At 42.4% G+C, this 20854-nt stretch overlaps 1 protein-coding gene across 1 annotated transcript; it reads left to right on the forward strand.

Moving 5' to 3' along the window:
- The first annotated feature begins 7394 nt into the window (after positions 1 to 7394).
- LOC100712470 (E3 SUMO-protein ligase CBX4) lies at positions 7395 to 14544 on the forward strand. The gene is made up of 5 exons (XM_025908197.1): positions 7395 to 7678; positions 7879 to 7922; positions 8452 to 8517; positions 10387 to 10453; positions 11906 to 14544. The coding sequence occupies exons 1-5, from the start codon at positions 7610 to 7612 to the stop codon at positions 13379 to 13381; spliced, it is 1722 nt and encodes a 573-aa protein (XP_025763982.1). The 5' UTR covers positions 7395 to 7609; the 3' UTR covers positions 13382 to 14544.
- The last annotated feature ends 6310 nt before the right edge of the window (positions 14545 to 20854 follow it).

A 20854-nucleotide genomic window follows, 5' to 3' on the forward strand; every position in this document is an offset into this window, starting at 1 on the left:
CTCATTTAACCCATGAGTCACGCTCACCTATTAGCTTCCACGTCATTACAATCCAGATAAAAATAACTTGCATATCGGGACGGAGCCTTGAGTCTCTAATTACATGCCAGTGATTTATGCGCGAGGCTCGCTTTGTGCATCTCTGAATCCTTTTGAATTATACTCAGAAGAAGAGACAACACGTGCGACTCCATGAATCCCGTCGAATTGACTCTGTCGCCTCAGCAGGTTAAAAACATTTGTCACACGCCAACACGCGGTGGGAAATCAGATTCTTTAGAAGAGGCTCTCAGGATTTCATTTGGCTTTCATACAGTAACTCCCACAGAGACAAATCTCTGAAGACAGGCGTTTATGACAGGGTCGCTGTTTCACTCCATCTATAAAATCATCTTTCCATCACCGCACATCATTAAGTAGCTTTGACGCGCTTTATTAGAGTTTTTCCACTTTATTCTAGAGGAAAATAAAGTACTTTTTTTACTGGGCTACATTTCTTTAAAAGCTATAATTAATTTTCATTTTAAAGGGACAGTTCACTCCAAAATCAAACGGTCATGTTTTCCCTCTCGCCTGGAGTGCTGCTTATCAATTTTGGTAGTTTGGTTTGCGCACTTTTGGAAATATCTGCTGCAGAGTTGTTTCCCTTCTCTTGAATATCATGAAACTGAATGACACTCGCTTTTTGGTGCTCAAAACTTTAAAACGAGCAGTGGTTTCTGGCACAACTTCAGCTACTTCTAAGGTGCATATTAGATGAGTACAAAGTCTGAGGAGGATAAGGTTCCAGCAAAACAATAAAGAGCAACTTTATTGTTTGCCCAACACATTTTAGTCCAAAGAGCATCTGCCTTCCGTGGCTTTAATCCCGCAGAGGCATTAAGGACCACCTCATTTCTTATTTCTGCACCAAATGATGTTTTGCAGTAACTTTGTCTGAATATATCAGAAAATAAGAGATGTTACATTTTCTTAAGCCACCTTCTTTTGACAAGGATAATCCAGAATCCAACTCTGCTTGGAACAGTGTTCTCAACAAATACTTTTGTTGCACCATACAACACCTCAGTGAAATCAGAAATGTCTGGAAAGACAAATTTGTGAAAGATGAAAATGATTATGAGAAGGACTACGCCTCTCCAGCTAACACACAACCGGCAGACAGTTTAGTTTAAAAACTCAAAGCACCAGTGCCTCTTTCCAGAAATCATCCTCCTGTGACCAGCTATTTTCTCCAAACTACACCCTACCAACTATATCACGCTGCAGAAGGAAGGGTCCATGCACACATCTGGAGACACTTGTGCAAAGAACTTCAAAATGCTCAAGAACACCCACTCTCTGGACTTCTGGTTTCATGGCGGGCGCTCATGAGATGAATGAACGGGGCCATATGAGGCTAAAGGGTTCATTTTCAAAGGGGGAAAAACAATAAATATAGCTCTATTTCTAGTTTTGAAGGGTTCAGTAAAATCTCTTTCTGTGAGCATTATAGATACCATGAGCTACTTTTTATGGCATGAAGTGAGCAGCAGCGTGCTGATAGCACTCAGCTTCACCAACACGTTTAAGCTTGTGCTGCCATTTAGCTGCACTTCTAATGTCTCCTTTAGTTATCATTTCTAAGTGGGGCTCATCAAGGGAGCAGGTCAGTGTCATTAACCTACCGATCAGCATGTATTACTAGAATGCCAGTATTTTATTTACAAAGTCATCATCACTGTAAAAAAAACAAGAAAAAACAAACCAGAGTTGTTGTTTTATATTATTTCAGACTTCCTCAATACTGCTTTTGTCAAGGTTTAGCTGCCTTCAGTGAGGACTATCTGGGCCCGGGTTCCTGCTTGTAAAAACTGCTGTTTTACAATACAAGACAATACAACTTTATTTATATAGCACATTTAAAACTGAAGGTACACCAAAGTGCTTCACAACAAGGTTAAAACATAAGATATAAGATAAAAGGCTATGACAGAGTACAACCCCCCCCAAAAAAAGTACAGACAAAATAAGAAATAAAACATTAGAGCAAAGTTTTTTTCATTTTTTAGTTGTGATTTCTGGGTAAAAACACGGCAGCTGGAATTTCCAAATCTACTTCTGGCACCCGGTCACCACTGGGTGAGAGCCATTTAGAGCTATTACATTCAATAGAAGGCAGACATGTCTACATCCGATATCTCCAAAACTGGGCAACTCACACTAAAACGACCAAGGTGAATAAACAAACTCCAGGGAAATATATGTAAATCTGACTTTTTGGGCTGAACTAGCCCTTTAACCTTTAGATGATTGAAAAAGAAGACATGATGGGTTATTAAAATAAAACATTAAACCAACAATATTCTGGTTGGGCTCCCCAGAGTTTATACCATTTCCACTAAACATTCCTGTCTCCTCTAAACTTCTTAGATGATTTCATTTCATGAAATCCAAAGCAGCAAAATGTATTAATTAATTACTTCAGGCTCAAAGATCAAACATGTAAGCTGTTTAATGAATTGAAACTGTCAGACATGTGTAGAGTGATTTAAAATACTACAAAGTTAATGTGCCATATTTACAAAATTATACTTCAAACCAAATGTGAAAGTCTCCTTGAAGAAATCTTTGTTAACATTATTGTACGCGCTATATTTATTAGGGATTTGAACAATCCGTGTGTCCATTCACGTTAAAACATTATGAATCACGCTTTCTTTGTCTCCCTCCCACCAGCCGTCACTGCCTACCAAAGACAGTAAAACATGTCACGAGCGCAGGCTGAGAATGGCATTAAAACCTGTCTGTAGTGCAGCGCTGACTCACTCATTTGATCTTTGTGGTGAGAAAAAAGAAGCTGCGGTGAATCCCAGCTGAAAAGGAAATATGCAGTGAAATAGAGAGATGACAGACTGGGCTGTTCGGCTGTGAGCAACAACAAAACTGCAGCAGTTTGTACCAATAACGCAGATCCCATTATACTCAACATGTGTTGGTTTAAACTGTTCAGTTTCAGGTAACAGTTTAAAAAACAGCAGTATTTTTAAACTTTGTGAAAATCTGCATAATTCAAAAGTCTGGAATCATTTGGTGAATGAAGTCTGTCATCCTTACTTTTTTTATAACCGGTCTCAGTCAGAGAGTCTGAGGTCTGCTGCTTTTCTCCTACATTAAAGAAACCTTTCAATTGATTAAATAATTGTAAAGCTTTTAGTTCCAAGGCAGCGCTTTTCTTTATGTGCTTAATATGTACTTAAAGGATGTCAGCCGTGGTAGTTGGCTGACCTTTCACCAGAAAATATTTTGATTTAAGATTACTAAATGCCTCTGTGGTTAAGGTCAGATGACTTATTTATGGAAACTCCACAAAATCTGAATTTTCCCTCCAAGTTCTTTCTTCAGAAGTCAAACAATCAGTAGTTGATTTGAAACTACACATCTAGATCTCAGCTTTCCCTTCACTGCCGTTAATCAAATCTTTTCTTCTGGACTTTGTTTCGTGTCAACTCATCCCTCCATCTCCTGTTTTTCCTCTGCTGTCATCGGATCTGCAGCACTGCGCTGTGATGCAGGCAGAGCGTCATGTCTTCCTACGTGGAAATGTCATCTTAATCAGATGTTCCCACTCAGAGAAAGAGCGTCATCAAATGCTCGGGATCGGAGGATTTTTGTAAATGAACATGAGCTTTCGTGTCCACCTGCTGAAAACTTGCATTGGTTTCATATAAATCACGCATCTAAGACACTTATGTGATGCATGAGGAAGATTTTTTTTTCTTTTGTTTCTTTGTTTTTCACTTCTTCTAACTGTAATGTCACCTCTTCCCCTCCACTCACCCTGTCACTAATGAATCCACTCATTATTTTACTTCAAACTACCCCCTGTGTGACACAAAGACTTGCAATCATGCGCTTTAGTTTTTTAGCAGAGGGGAAGTACTGCTTCTAACTCATAAAAACAAGCGGATTTACTTAAAGTTTGCATCTATTAAGACTAAACAAGCAGCTCATTACAGGTGGAGAAGAGTGAAGGTTTGGGCAGGAGTGGGTTTAAACGTTCTCCTTTCAAAATGAGCTCATTTCTCTGTAATTTCCTGTGGATTTCTCCTGTTAGTGCGCTCCCTTCATCCTGTCCTCTCACAAGCACTGATTTCACAGATCTGACTGGCACCTGCACGTCGGGCTTTTCCATCTAAAGGACTTTCCTGTCCACACACATACGAAGGAAGACAGAAATGTTTTTTCTTTCTTTTTTTTAATGGGAATGTGGCAGAAACTTCCAACATATTCCTGCAGCGTCCTGATGCATTTATTAGATTTTTTTAAACAGAAAGTTGGCATGAGGATGAGTTTAGAAGGAGATCGAGACAAAAGCGAATCCAATCACGCGAGACCTGTTTGTTCTCTCTCTGCGTCACTTTTTTTTCTCAGGTGGTTTTAAAATAAAACGGAGCCCGGGCTGTGGGAGGAATTAACGCCGAAATATTAATTAAACTGCGCCCGTGCAGCTGGAAAGAAACGGGCTGATTTGCGCTAAACTGCCGACGATTGCACTGGTTTTCGTTCCTGCCGTTGGCGCATTTTAAAAGCGCAAATGCAGCCGCGCGGTGCTGCTCAGGTAAAGTTTCCGACACACCGTTAATAACCAACACGCACGTGCGCCATCACATTACACCCACCCCTGGAGCACGTGCCCATGTTCCCCAAACACGAGACAAAAAAAAAACCGAAAAGAAAAGAAAAAGAATATGTCGTATATCAACATTTGGCGCCAGCAGCCTTTTTATGCTCGAAGACAAATATGATACCTAGATGAGATATTTCAGGTTTTGACATCATCAGGTTTGAAGTGCAGACAGGTGACACGTGCACGGCCGCGCGGACGCTTGGTAGAAGCTCTCTGACCAGCACGTTTTGGCACTGGCACCTTCCCCTTCACCCCCAGATTCTAATTTGCGACCTCGGCTCTTCTGCTCATCCTTAATTCAGGAGTGACGCAGATGAATTAGCAGACCGCACGAGCGGCGCTGTACGTGTGCGCGCGCCGAGGCTGCTGTGCAGCCCAGCACAGAGGGGCCGACTTGATGAGTATTGAATGTTTTGTACATATGAAAAGCTTTTTGGGGGGTAAACAGAGAAGTGCGAGTGCGCTGCGTTCGTTCATTTCAGGCGATAATTCACCGCCGATTTGCGCCCATTGCCTTATAAGGAAAGACCGCCGTGCCTGCCTGCAATAGGCCCAGCGCGGCAGCCTGCGGGAACTCTGCACTTTAACCCTTTCGCTGCTGAATTTTATTTAGTTCTGCCGTCTGAAACAATGCGGCCGGGGCTGCAGTGACATTTTTACGCTTTTGTTTTCGAATAGATGTTTATGAAATGACTTCCTCCTTCAGACTCGGATTAAATGTAAAGAATAATAGTGAACAGAGAGCTGCGTGTGCCAACAGCGGGAAAGAACAGCACATGTTATTTGTAACCTCCTCTGTGTCCGTCTAATTATATCAAAATCCTCAACCTTCCCTCAGGTGCAAATAAGCGCAACCGTTTCTAGCACAAACCGTCGGCTTTGGTGCTGCAGGTCCGTGTGCCCCCCTCAGCTTCAGGCCCGAGCTGGTTCAGGCTGTCCGTGACAATAATGGAACCGGCTGGTGCCTGTCTTGTCGGGGCTCAGTCAGAAATAACCCCTCCGGAGTTAAAACCGGGGGCTAGAGTAAGAGGGTGACCTACATCGGCTGCCACTCAACCAGGAGCTATCTTCTAACAACGCGAAAATCCAGCAGAAAATCCCCGCGACACGCTGCCATGCGAAATGTCATCTCTTTGTGTGACCTTGACTCAGGGAGGATATGGAAATCTATTCATTGTAATGTGCATAGCAGCGCAGGGGCTCTGTTCGCAATTTAACTTTACACAGGGTCACGATTCATGCCGCATTATCATCGCGTTATCCACACTACAGGGCTTCGGATGGGAATGTGTTTTTCCCGTTTCAGTGGCATTTGCCGTAATAGAGAAGGCCTTGTTATGGTGGCGGTGATAAATCAATGTCAGATGGGCTCTGGCCTTGACTTTGGTTGGGCCTGTTGTGTATTTTCAGGTGGATGGTTTTCATTTTGAGCCTCTTTTGAACATACAATCTCAGGTTAACCAACTCATCCTGTGGCCCTCATAAATACATTTTTGATAGCGCTTTAGGTGCTATTAAGTGCGAAGGCGCAAAGATAAGAAAAAAATATCTGGTGTAAACTCGGACTGTCGATGTGCTGTGCCTGCAAATACAACACTAATTGCAAGGCCTTGCCCAGCTGCTGAATTCGGGCTGGTGAGCAGCACATTCGGGCCATCACGTTTCAGGATGAAACACTCACCATTCATAGCAGTCTCTTCCAGTTAGATCTGGCTTCGTGTTCAGCGACAAGGGAGGGTAGGTGAGGCGTTCAGGCTCTTATTTTGGCTCGTAACTTTTACAACCTCAGTCACGTTGTGTGGTGCACTTGTTTTTCGGATAGGCGTGTCACCCTCACGTTAGTTCTTTAGTCACAAACAGTCTAATTTGATCTCACGTGGGCCAATAAAAGGGTGGGATAATAACCCACTTTTGTTTCAGTATAAAGAGACCATTGCTCATAAACAGATAATAATCAGGCTACACCTTAAAAATAAGTGGAATGTCAACAATGCGTCTTCTGACAGGTGTATCACAGAGGCTCCGCAAAAACGCGAAACCTTCATACATAGTTTTATATGTATATATGTATTTAAAAAATCACAGCATTTCACTATTCATGGTTCCAACAGTTTATCACAATCTAAGAAAAAAAACGTTGTAATAATATAAATGTTTATTTATTTATTTAGAATGCAAATCCAAGATGGTAACGTCATCACTGTATTTCTCTCACTTGGAAGTAAAGCCATCCTATATGGTAGTTTGTAGGTGATTTTCCACCCAAACAAACAGAAGAGCAGGTGATTTCACACACTGGCATCTCCCCACAGTCAGACATGGAGTACCTAAGTATATCAGAACTTCCAACCAACAGGCTGGAGGGGTACAAGCTTAGACACACTCCCTTGTAGCCAAAATTAGTGTCATATTTTTGTTTTTCTACAGAAAAAAAGTAAACGCCATTCATGTGTGGTTGGTCTTAATAACCGGGCACAATAAATTAGCCCACAACAAAATTTCAGCTACCAGTTCTTGCCTTGATTTCCATCCCTCCCCAAATTTCTCAAAGACATCCTCTACATCAGCCCCTTACAGCTTTTTTCATGTCGTTTACGCGCCGTTGAAGTCGTGATTACAATGTTTCCCACAGTCTCCGAATGCAGCACGGGAACAACCCCCGCCCCCAATAACCTCCCCCTCATGTAACGTCACACCAACGGCTATTTGCATGAAGTGTTTTCTGGCTGCAGCTCGAGCTCGGCTGCAGAGCGAGATCCTCTGAGGGGGAAAGCGAGGGAAGCGGTGCAGTGAAAATAGGAGGAGGAGGAGGGGGGAGTCTTGTGTTTCACATCAGAGGAGCAGCGAGGAAAAACGGGCTGAAAGCGAGGATAAGGTGTCCGATAACAAAAGCAGAGAGGGGGGAAAAAAGCAGAAGAGCGGCTTCTCTTGTATCGGAAAATGGAGCTACCCGCCGCGGGAGAGCACGTCTTTGCGGTGGAGAGCATCGAGAAGAAGCGCAGCAGAAAGGTTTGTCACAAGAGCGCCGAAGGACATTTGTGCACACATGCACTTGGAAAGGAGGCTGATTTTTCTTTTTCACTTCTGCTTCCAGCGGAGCATATGTTGTTTTATTATTACTATTATTGTTATTCGATATTTTTCAGCTGACTGTGCAGCGCGGAGTAAAGTAACGTTACGCTCATTATCCCGTTTCTCCTCCTTCACAGGGACGGGTTGAGTATTTGGTCAAGTGGCGGGGATGGTCTCCAAGGTGAGTGCACTTGATAACAGAAATACACCCAACGAGGACGCCACATCCAAAACAGAAACTGTGCCCAAGTGTAAATGTCTGCATTTTTCTGTGCGTGGGCGCGCGTACGGGGGGTTGCGCGTTCTTGCTCCTGGCGCTCGGCGCGTTTATTGGCCCCGATGATGGATGTGGTTTTCCAATGTATGCAATCCCCAGTGTGCCAATTAGAGGAAGACATGTCTATAATTGAACACTATGTTTAAGAAATGCCACGTATCGAGATTTGTGTGGAGGCCGGGCCGTTGTTTCCTCCCCCGGTTGCCGTGCGTAAAAGTTACCCATGATTTATTACACGTGTATCCACAGGGAGGACAAGCGTCTCAGCATGTTGTTTACATGTACGCCCACAATTATGACTCCAGGGAGATTTTATAAGTAATAGATTGAATTAGGTCCTGTCACCTGGGTATCTTCAGCCAGTGCCTGTTATGGTGAGCCGTTTTTGACTGGCCAGCATGCACTCACTGCTCTGTCTCTCCTCTGTGGACAGATACAACACATGGGAACCAGAGGAGAACATCCTGGACCCAAGACTACTTGATGCGTTTCAAGACAGGTACGTTTTTAGTTTGATAAAGAAGCTTCACCAGTGCACAAGCTGCTGAAAAACATGATGGAACAGGTTTAATCCACTGTATTTCCAGTTTTTGTCACAGCACATAAAATATCTGTCAGCCATCCCCAGAGAGTAAAGGAGGTTCTCCCTGTATGTTTTAGAAGTGTTGAGTTTGGTTAACAGAAAAGCCTTAATGTTTGTCTTTAGATTAAACCCTGTGTCATCAGAGTTGGATTAGGGTTAAACTCAGGTTAGGGTTATCAGATCAAACTGAACCACTTTGTTGCGCATCTACTTTTTGTCACCTGATAGTTATTTGAGTGTCGGCATCAGGTTATCCTGCTAAAGTGCTACCTGCTGTCCTGCCATCCAATCACCAGATGACCAGTGTCATTTTCCACAGCATGACTGTATAAGTGAATGATGATTGTCCAAAGGTTGTTTGATCCATTGACTTTTTTGCGGGTTAGATTTTTTTCCCCTGAATTTTCTGATGTGCACCGTTTTTGGAAATTGCCCCAAAGAAAAGAACACAGATACTGAGGACATGAGACACATACCACCAGTTTTCAGAGATGAATTACACTTAATATTCAACTAAAAGATCTCCATTAAAAATCAATAAAGTCTAGTACTAGGATCAGTCCACATCTACGAGACAGAGTTATGTCAGATTATACTTCTTTAGTAGTATAGGTGTACTGCTTATTTAAAGTATCTGCATCTTTCACATTGCTTAAATTGCTTATGGATTTGCATTTACACAGTTTCTAGTGCTATAAATCCAGCTTGCCTGCACACATGTTAAAGTCAGACATTCTGATGGCACAAAGAAACCTCAGCAGACGAATGTGAAAATAATTTAGAGTCACATTCTGCACATTACATCATTGTGCATGGTAGAGTTTAAATATCTGTCTGAAGGAACATGAAGCAAAGTGTATTTTGGAGTCGAGGGGAAGTTTACATTATGGTTCACATCTTTACGTAATGGGCTCATGATGTGATGACGGTGCAAATGCAAAGCAAGATTGAAGGAACTACATAGTATCTTAGTAAACGTTATATATCAGAAAAATTCAAATATTACCCTTTAACGTTGGCTAGCTTGGTGACTTCAGCTGTTTGGCAAATACTAAATACTCTGCTGAGTGGCTGACCAGGCTGCTCCATGTGAAGGGCAGTGTAATTGAATTTCCTAAATGCATGCTGTGTTAAACTGTCACTGGCTTCTCTCTCAGTCTCCTTTAGCTTTTGCCTACAGCAACCTTTCAGGCGCAGGTCACACGTTAAGGCAAAACATCGACTTCACTCTACGGCTGTTTTCGCAATTATCTCTCGCTCGCTCCAAAGAGGAGGGATTTTATTGAAACTAATTGCGTGCCTCTCGGGGGAGCCAAATCGTCTGAATGCCAGGCTATGAAAATACACTGAGTCGTCATTGTAATTAGATGTGAGGGGGGAGGGTGGGGGAGGAATCTGACATCACTCCTGTCTGCGGTATTGAATTACTGTCTTGGAGGGACTTGGATGGAGACTGAGGAAAGTCAGAGAGGGGTTGGCCCTTATCTTCCACCGTGGATAGAGTTTGTTTACTGGATTCTGAGTGTTAGTATAAACTGACTGTTTAGTTTTTGTAGCAGCTGAGGATAAATGTACATTTGATCCCGTTTAAACAAAGGTGAGGACAGGTAAATATATGATAAACAAATAAAAATGTATGCTCACCTTACATCAGGAAGTGTAACGCATGCTCAGCGTATTCTAACTGAGCATGAGGAGGACACCCATGACGTCGTGTTGCCATGCAACTGCAACTCTTCTCTGTGTCATGGTTCACTGATTGGCTGCTGTCTTCCTCTCCCGCAGGGAACGTCAAGAGCAGATGATGGGATATCGCAAGAGAGGGCCCAAGCCAAAACATCTTCTGGTCCAGGTAAGAAAAAAAAAATATAACGAGGAAACAGGACTTCAGTTTTTCAGTTTTTTATTAACCAGAACATCAAAAAGGCAGCAGCTCAAATAGCATTGTTTACACACAGCACACTCTCACACTGAAATATACCTCAAAATGGGATTCTAAATACTAATCTTGATCATCAGTGATGATGAATGATGCTTAAGTTTCATTTTTATATGTACTTCCCTCTCTAAGGTCAGGAAATTTCAGAAAGTATTAAAGAAAATGTGAAATATGTCACGTTTCATCATGTGAAAATGATGAAACATGGCATGAAAGTTGTGATACTAAAAAAACAACAAGTTTTCGTCTCTAACATGGCTAAAGCTTTTGGTACCATTAAAGCCTACATTACCCACAATGCAACTCAAAGCTCCTTTTGTTAGACCCTGCCTGTTAAACATTTGGGCTTCACACTCAAATTTTGTGGCTTTCAAACTGTGATTATGAAAGCTGTGCTAGATGCAGATGTTCCAAGTAAATATGTGGATAATATATTTTTCTGTTTTGTTTTTGTTCTTGTTGTTATTTAAATATGAATAAAAGCATCTTCGTCTTTAACCCACTACACATTATCTTTTTAACGTAAAAGTCATGTGACACGGCAGATTAATATTGGCCACAGACATCTGTAAATGTATTTGGGTATCAGTCAACAAGGCTGATAAGAGTCGTTACAGATATAGTATTCCCTATTTTAAACTGAGATGACCCATCATGGTTTACTCCACAGGGTTTTGTTTTACCTGTATGATGAAATAACCAAGCTTCATTTGTAAAAATGTAGGTGTTGGCTTACTTACGGAGTGAAAATTTGAATGAGCGAGGGACGTTATCTTCATTAAATTCTATAGGAATCTGTTTTCCTGACCTAACAGTTGCAGTTAGGTGACTGCGATTGTACAATTAATGCATCAATCACTGGCCCAAAGGGCTAAGGGATCCCCTCGGAGGCATGTTTTTGTTCCTCTCAGGAGGGTGTTGGTGGTAACACATGGGATAAAGTCAATGCCGGGACACAAAGCAGCCAGTGACATTCCTCCAAGCTGAGGTCACAGCCACGGGAGACACTTTGAAATGTCACTGTGATGGCCGGGCTGGTGGCTCAGAGAGCTGCGAGCGATCTGTAGGAGGGCTGTGTCAACATGGACCCAAGGCCCCTGAAATAAACCTTGTGCTCGTTTGGAGCCCCGTCACACATTCCAAGCACAGTGTCTTCATTGCAGCTCGTGGGCCCAATGAAAGCTTTTTTGTACCCGACCAAAAACACATGTATAGAAACTGGAGACTGTTAATCATTAATCAAATTCCCAGCTCAGAGGGATGCCCTTTATTTTAAATGCTCATTAAAACAACACAAATCATTTAATTCTTTATCGATGGGGCTTGGGCGTTTTTAATAATGCTGATTACTGTGTTTGCTCGCAGGTGCCTTCCTTTGCCAGGAGGTCCAGTATCCTGGCTGACCTACAAGAGGCGTCCTTGGATGAGGACAGCTGTCAGAACGCCAGCCCCATCCAGATGCTTCGTCCGCAGCCCCAGCATTACCAGCTGAACAGTAAGAAGCACCACCAGTACCAGCCGCTATGCAGGGAGCGTGAGGCTGAGCAGCAGGCTAACGGCAAGAAGTTCTACTATCAGCTCAACAGCAAGAAGCATCATCACTACCAGCCAGACATCAAGGTCCACGAGCCCATATTTGCTAAACCCAAGCAAGACGTCCAAGCTCCTGAGCTGGCTAACAAAGAGTATAACCTTCCTCCGGTGCTGCAGCAAAAGTGGGTTCGGGACAAGGACTCGGGCTGTCTGACCAAAGTGAAGGATATCACCATGGAGCTGAAGAAGCTTCCAGCAAACTTCAACGGACACAAAGAGCCAGAGAAGCCAAAACCTAAGGAGGACGCTTTACCACAGCCCAACGGTGTCAGCAGCAGCAAACTAAAGATCGTAAAGAACAAAAACAAGAATGGCCGGATTGTTATTGTCATGAGCAAGTACATGGAAAATGGGATGCAACCAGCTAAAGTGAAAAACGGCGAGTGTGATGCTGCTGAAAAGCCACTGCAAGGCTCTGACAACGGTGCAGAAAAGCACCTGGAAAAGATGAAGCTCGTCAAAAAGCTCGGCCTCATCAATGGATTTGCTAAAAGCCCCGTAGACAAAGCATCATCTCTCAGTTCTGGATTTAATGGAAATTGCCCCAAAGAAAAGGAACCGTCACTGAAAGCGGAGCTAACTGTGACGGAACAGGATAAACATGTTGAGGTCAGGGGTCAGGGCCAGCTTCCAGAGGATCAGCCTTTGCAATTGACAACCAAGCCTAATCTGCTCTCCCGGCCTTTGAACAGGGGAGTCCCCTCATCACAGGACAAAAGAGAAGGCCAAGGTGGGTTTCAAGGGCTAAAGCGACACCTCTCTGACACAGATGGCGAGGAACGTGAGGGTAGTAAAAGATTTTTGAGCTCCAGGAGCATAAGCGCTCCCAACACAGCATCATCACCTGTCCAAAGCATCACCATCGACCAAAATGGACACCACGGTCACCCCGGACTGCAGGATTGTGGGTATGTGGACCAAGTGGAGCCCATTGACTTGAGTATTGTCAAGTCGAGGCCTAAAGCTGCAGTTCCCACGGCAGCCCAGCCCGAAACACACACACAGCCTGAGGCGCTAACACGCACAGAGGAGGAAAGACAAACAGAGCCTGACACACAAACAGAAACTCAGCTTGAAACACAACAACCTGCAGAAGAGGAGAACGCCGAGTCGCTGTCCGTTTCTAACCACGAACAGAAAACGGAGGACACATTTCCCTCCTTCAAACCTTTCCTTGGGAATATAGTCATCACGGACATTACCACAAACTGCCTCACAGTTACGTTCAAGGAATACATAGCAGCGTAACAATCTGGGTACCAGCTGTGCATCTGTATAAATGTACATGACATATATTTGTATTTTTGGATGCTTGAATGTACAAATGGACCCTTGTTGTTGTTTTCATTTTGTATATTGGTAGTTCAGATAAAAAGAGAAACTTTTTATTTGCATATTTCTTCTTATAAGCTCAACAAGAAACTGTCTATTTGCATATTTCTTCTTATAAGCTCAACCTGTTGTTATTTCTGGAGATTTTGTAACATGCAGTATCCTCTTGAAACCTAAACTGCAAAATTAGATGGGGACTTTAATTAAAGATGCACTTACTCATGTAAATAAATACGCTTCACTTTTCTATGGATGTAATTCGTTTTATACAGTCAACCGTCTACATGTCAGATAATGTCAAACAAATGTTGGCTATATGGAGAATTTTGTTAAGAAGAAAATTATATTGAATCCTGGTAAATTACACTGTGTCTCTGTGTGTGTGTGTGTGTGTGTGTGTGTGTGTGCGAACAGATGGACAGATTTAAAGGATGCGTGCTACTTGGACAGATTATGCCATTAGGCATGCTTAAACAAGCAAATAAAGAAAAATGAAGCGCCTTTTTGTCAATAAATATGATTTGCATTGTTAAAAAGGCTTTTAAATGGAAGATTATTCAAGCTTGATGTTTGCTTCTGTTCTGTTTTTTTAAGCCATGCCTCTCTAGATCTGAAGCCGAGCACCAGTCGCCTGTGACTCTGATAATTTATGTTTTGCAGCAGCACACTGACTGAACGTGGCTTCTTTTTCTTTCATTTGAATGACATCAGTCACAAATCTGCTAGTTGAGCTGTCTAATCTTACAGACTAATACCACCAGCTGGGTTCTCTGGATTCAACTTTTTCATGTCTCTGTTCTTTGGCACCCTGACGTGTTCAGTGAAGGCAGCGCAGTTATTATGTATGGGATCCCAGAGGCTTCTCTTGACATAGTTTGCAGTGGAGCTGCAATTAGAAGTGTGTAAAAGCACTTTTCATAATCACTTCTGATCCCCTGTGTCTCTTCCTGCGCTGCTGGAGGTGGATTGAGCTGCTCTGTGAGAACGTGGAGCACCGTGTGCTTTTGTGTGCAGAGGAAAAAATAAAGGCTTCTTATGATGAATCATAATTTGCAATAATAAAATTGTTTGCAACTGAATGTGTTTGATGTGTTTATTCTCCATGCTCCTAAAGAAAAGCGGGGGAAAAAACCTCATGACTGGTACCCTTAATCACGTGTGTGACCTCGGCTTCCCTCAGAGAGCTGAATGTTTTAGCAGGAAGAGGACGGAGGACGGCTGCTATAGTCTTAAACGGTTACCTCAGAAGAAGCTAAATCTGATCTTGGCTCTGTCTGTGTGTGTGCGTGCGTGCGTGTGGGCTGCAGGCCACAAGGATTACAGAGCCGGGGTGTATTTTCAGATGAGCATCCTACAATCCCACAGGCTGTTTTGGACCAGCATGTGTGCCATACTGGAGCTCAAAGTCAGGCCTTTTCACTTGTATATGTGCAAATTTTTTTACTCACATAAAAACAACTTTTTACAGCAGTTTTCAGTTTAATTCTGTCCTATATCAGCAACTGAGTTTAAAGTAAAACGATCACAGGCCTGAATTATGCAACAGTAAAAGAAAGACCTTAAATATTCAGTAGCATTTGCGGTACTAAATCGCTGAATTCTTTGACTGAAAAACAAAGAAAGCGTATGTTTTGTGCTGAAATGAATGGTAAAGAAGTACTTTTGTAATTTAAAGCTCATAATTTTGACCTGAACAGCTGTTCGTGCCAGGTGTTTCTTCGATAAATCCTGCTGCCATGCTGGGAGACTCAACAGGAGGCAACCGATTTCTTCGCTTTACCTACAGGTTCAGCTTTAATGGTACGAGGCGGGGTATTATTTTCACGTTTCTTGTTTAATGCATGCATATAGTGAAGGGGCTGGTTCGTGCAGGTGAGCTCAGTCCTAAAGCTGCCCGAAACATTTTTGTCTTGCCACATGAATGCATCATCTACCCATCTGCTGTGAGGGGAAATGCGCGATATCCGCGTTTTCCGACAATGTGTGTGCATAAAGAAGCTTTAGAAAAGCGGTGAAATCTGACATTTCGACGACCGCAATGACAGAGATGGCAGCTCTCGACCATTTCCTCTCTGCTCCAACCCGCCAATAAAACTGCTTTCTGTGCGCATTAATATGAGCGTCGACAGAGAAAATGGCTGTCCTCTCCTCCTCCATGCGCGCTCTTCTCTCGCGTCTCTCCGAAACGCTGAGCAGCAGCTGCAGCCCGCAAATTATTACCGCGATGTTCCAGCTGAGAAGCTACAGCGGGAAATTCCCCGCAGGATTCAAGACGAAGTTACTTCCTTTCTAATGGCTGTTTGCGTTTATTCGTGTAAAAAATAAAACAAAACGTGACAGACACCAAACAAGTTGGTTTCTTACTGCAATCTTCTAAACAAGAATTGCATAAAATGCTGCACTGAGGATTTGCGCTGTTCCTCTTCCTGATTTCTGTCAGGTTGAGCTGATTTTGCGTGTGCGTATTGAACAGATTCAGGGGCTCGTTTAACAGAAGACACGTGCTTTTTGAAGTGCCAAACTTTTATTCCAACAGGAGTCTCGAGTGGGCCTGCACTTTCTCCGCACGGAGATCCGCACACATCCTTAAGTGCAGATTTTGGACTGCGCCACACATCAGCGCAGTTACAAACCTCTTGACCCGTCTGCCCTTTTTAAATTTAGAACCGGTTCAAATGCCGTGAACTGGACAGAAATTTCCACGCGTGACAAAATTACTGATTGAACCCGACTGTTTGAGCTCTTTATGATGTGAACATTAGTTCCGTTTGTAAATGGGGGAAAAAATCATCTCAGGTTCTGTCCCAAACCCACCAATGAGCCTGGTACAAATATTCCTCTGAAACCCTTTAAAGCTGCTCACATAAAGGAGTCTTTGTGTCGTTTTTACACAGAAAAAAAAGTTGTTTGAAGGGGAAACGGGTGGGAATAGAAACTGGAGTGTAAATTACACATAAAAACATCAGAGCCTAATAGTTTCATTTACGCAGGCAGCCTGCTGGGATCTCCCTGACTTTTCCAATGAACAAAGTGACTAAAGCTCCAGTCATCCAGCGGTAACTGGCAGATGAGCTCAGCCCTCACGAAGACTGTGAACTCATGAAGACTCGGGTGGTGTTTTTTGTTTTTTGTTTTGTTTTGTTTTTTCGTGTCAACGTAACATGATTATCCACAGTGTTTTCCCTAAGTAGTGAATTGGAGCCTCGCGCCTCTGATTTCGGTCTATTCTCTGTTCTCTGATCATTTTCACCCTGCAGGCTGTACGAGTCCGGTGGGTTTGAAACCGGTTGAGCCTGCACGGAAATCAAGTTTTTATGAGACATGACGGGAATCCGTGAAAGGAATTCAGCTTAAAAATGAAGAGAACCATGAAGAATGTTGACTACCTGCCATGAGACCTGATTGAACTAAATTTCTTCTTCACCTGCCCATTAGTGCGATTGCCTATGAATAAATGAAATTAATAAAGGCTAAAAATTGGGTCTGATGTAAACGTTTAGATCCCCAGACAAGTGAAAAAAAATGGGGGAAAGCCTTTAATTGGGGCAGGATTCCTTCAATGCTTAAGCCTCACAGAACGGGCTGAACTTGATCAATGGGATGTCTGAAATGTCTGTTTATTATTGCGCTGTTTTTCGTATTAGTCCCTTTGTGCTGTGGCCGGGGATTCCTGTTTTGTGCGCACACCGGGAACACGCGTCTTGCCCGGATACAAGCCAACCAATGGTGTTTTAATGGCGGCGGCACTGCTGCACTGCAGGCGCGCCGAGACCAATCGCATCCAGACTCTGAGGTGCGCCCATCTTCTCTTTCTGTCTGCGCTCAGAAGAAAAAAAAGCCGAAGCATGGATCGGAACCTGTAGCCTGGAATAATCACCGGGCCAGCTGAAGGCTTAATCCGAGCTTTGCTTCCTTTAAGAGGTTCCGATATGTCACTCACCGCAGCGCCACAGATCCAAAGCAGTGCTTTGGAGATTTGGGCATCTTTCAAATATTTGGTTTGGGGGGGTGTTCGGCCATTCCCTTTGGGTTTCACCTCCGGGGAAAATTACCTTACATATATGGTAAATATTTCCCTCTCTGCGCGCAACACCAAATTACTGCGAGTCACTTCCCGTTCTGGCTCTTTCAGGTGATTTTGAGCCGGTTTTAATGACTTTTATTTGAAGATTCTTTCGCTCAAAAACAGAGAAGAACAGAAAAAATGTTTTAATTTGGTTTATTAGAAATTTGGGGAATTTTAATGCGTCGTGGCATCTTCGCTCAGCCTGTAGTCACACCTTTTTATTAACAACAGTTTAGGAATTTAAAACGACAAATGCTCTGGATAGTTTTAAATATTCCAGAAATTGCTGGTGGTCAGTCAATCTCTGCTCTTAATTATCCCGATGTGAGGCCTCTTCACCCCCGTGTGGTTTTCATGTTTTTGTTCCTCAGTCAGTGATCGTGGGCCTGCTGGACCCGCGCGCATGATTGAGATTTTAAACCAACCTCAGCTGTTTGTTTTATTACACTTACAAGCAATAAAGGCAGCATATATTATTTACCATGTAGCTACATATTTAGCTTTACATGATAGTGTTTATATTTTGAAGTGATGAAACGTGAAAAAGAAGAAGCAAAACGTGTTTTATTTTTAATAAATATAAACGAGGAATTTTATTAAATTGAACACATTATGTCGGTCTAAACAAAACAAACAAACAGCATTCATCACTTTGCACAACTTCAGAAGAGGGACGGCTTTACTCTCTCTTTTCTGTGTGTGTGTGTGTGTGTGTGTGTGTGTGTGTGTGTGTGTGTGTGTGTGTGTGTGGCAGAGACCTGTACTGTAAAATGTAATTACTTCTCAGAACTTAAAAAACGTATGCAAACTTGTTGCCTCAGAAAAACTAACTGCAGCTTACTTAAGATGAATTAGTTAGGGAATCTTATTCATTGAGAATATCAGAAGTTAAACTATGGATTTCTCTCTCACACTCACACACACACGTACATACACACAGATTATAGTTAGTGAAGGCATCATCCTCCTGCTCCTCACGGAGGTTGCAGAAGCTCTTGTTCTTGAATTTGTCTTCTCCGCATTTGAAGTTTGCACCAGGGCCTTGCCAGGCTCCTCGAGAAAATCCTTTGCTCTGGAGCTTTCCTGTGTTTCAGTGTGGGTTTGGATATAACCAGATGATAAAAGCATTTCACGCTGGGATATCTAAGATGTTGAAACATATCACAAGTATAGCCTAGGGTTCCCATTTTCCAGCTGTAGCCAGTCACCAGCTTGCCCATGTCGTCCAGCCGTCCCTTATGGGATTATGATCCATGATGACTTCTGGTATTTGATGTTCCTGCTCAAACACTCTCACACCCTTAGATTTTTCTCCGTTTTTTTTTTTTATGTAGGACACCTAGGAGGTGAACGCACACCTGGAAGAGCTGAAAGATTTGTGTCTGGGCCGTTTTTCAGGACCGTCCACCTTTGTTTGCTTCCTCTTTAGAGACTCCGATCACAGTTTGTGTGACATAAAAACGCTATTGCATATTGCATTATTTCCCTGTAAACAGACGAAAGTTGCATTTAAATGCATTTGATGACGCAGCATCACAAGCAGCGCTGCAGAGCTTCCTGATAAATGGCACCAATGCTCGTCCCAGAGGAATTCTGTGGTCTCCAGTTAGAATCCGAAACCCCAGCAAGGAGTGCATGTGAGTGGATTTGGGCCATCTCTCTCACCCCTCTCTAAAAACGCTTCTTCCCTCTAAATCAATGTACCTCAGAATGATTTAATGACGTCATCAGGCACAGCCAGAAAAAGTTAAAAGGAAGACTGCAAATTCAGCACGTGAGTAAATCCCATCGGTGCCCGCTGCATTTTTACACTGTCAGCTCCGCGGGGTGTTTCTTTCTTTGGTGCAGGGAGACCATTTTCTTCAGATCCGTATTTTATCCCTTGCTGGCTGCTGATTGGCTGGCTGCTGATTGGCCGGTCCCGCGGTGTGCCGCTGAGCGGGGTCCTGGGGCAGGCTTACTTTGGAAGGGGTTAGAGGTCAGTTTCATCCTCTTCTTCAAGCTCACCACCGCCAGAGTTTGAATGGATAGATGTAATGTTACGTTTCTGAAACCTTTTCTCGATGATTATCTTTTCAAGCTTCTCTGTCTTCGAAAATCATATCTCTCTTGTGGTTACCCTAGCGTTACACAAATGACTCCTAAAAGAATATTTGGGAGTGGTGCTCAAGGACGAAAAAAAAAAATTAAAATAATTGGAGATAGAAAAAATAAAAGTATATGAAATAATTTAAAAGTTGAGTTTGTTACATCAGTTTTGTGCTTGAACATATTTAACAGTAAATGATCACAGTTAAGTTTAACCTGACCTGCTGCCTAGATGTAATAGATTTAAATGATGAGTCATGAGTCTGAGGCATTTTTGAAATTTTTTTATTTATTTAAAAATGTTCCAACCGAAGAGGAATTAAATGCATAATTAATAACCAAATAACCCCTTTGATTGTATGGCCAGCTTTTCTTTTCTTTCTTTCTTTTTTTTTTTTTACTTACTTACTTACGCTTCCCTTTATCGCCGCTGTTCTTGTGTTGGAATTCATTTCATCTCATTTTTAAGTGACGAAGAAAGATCAGCCAATCTCAGCAAAGATGTTCAAATGATTCAGCCGAGACTAACCGCTCTTTATGCTGACTCAGCCGTTACCGTCCGCGCTAAACAGACACGTCAAGCAAATAAACGTTTGTTAAACAGATCTTTTCATATAGATAAATAATATATATACAAACGTAGTTATTCTTGTTATTTCAACCTAATAAAATCGAATCTAAAAAATGAGCAAGTAAAAAATTATAAATATAAAAATAGTCGAATGCATAATAATAATAATAATAATAATGATGATAATAATAATGTTTTTAAATTATTTTTTATTTTATTATTTTTTATTATTACACTGATACCAAAGTAAATGCATAAATAATCGAATTTATTTAATTTGATATTATTTTTTTGCGGGTAACATAAATGTGTCACTGTATGGAAAAACAGGGATCTGATTTATGAGCGGAAGGGCGCCTCGCTGTGAAAAAGGAAAAGTGAAAACTGGGGTTTAACTCTGACCTTTTTCTGTTTGATGTGCGTTAAAAACGAGGGGCCTCGCAGGAGCTCGTCCATAATTTCCGATTATCTTGGCTGAGAAATCTCATTATCGGGAAAAAGTAAATAATAACTCAAAGCTGGTTGTGTTTCATAATTCAAAGAAACAAATCACAACCCCCCGTTTCATTGAAGAGACCAATCAGATGCCTTTAAACCTCAGACAGCGAGAAGCTTTCCCAGATCTCTTCCTGGAAAATTCGTCTTATTACTGCTTATCTTTGGG

This window comes from Oreochromis niloticus, linkage group LG6 (assembly GCF_001858045.2).
Source record: "Oreochromis niloticus isolate F11D_XX linkage group LG6, O_niloticus_UMD_NMBU, whole genome shotgun sequence".
Classification (NCBI taxonomy): Eukaryota; Metazoa; Chordata; class Actinopteri; order Cichliformes; family Cichlidae; genus Oreochromis; species Oreochromis niloticus.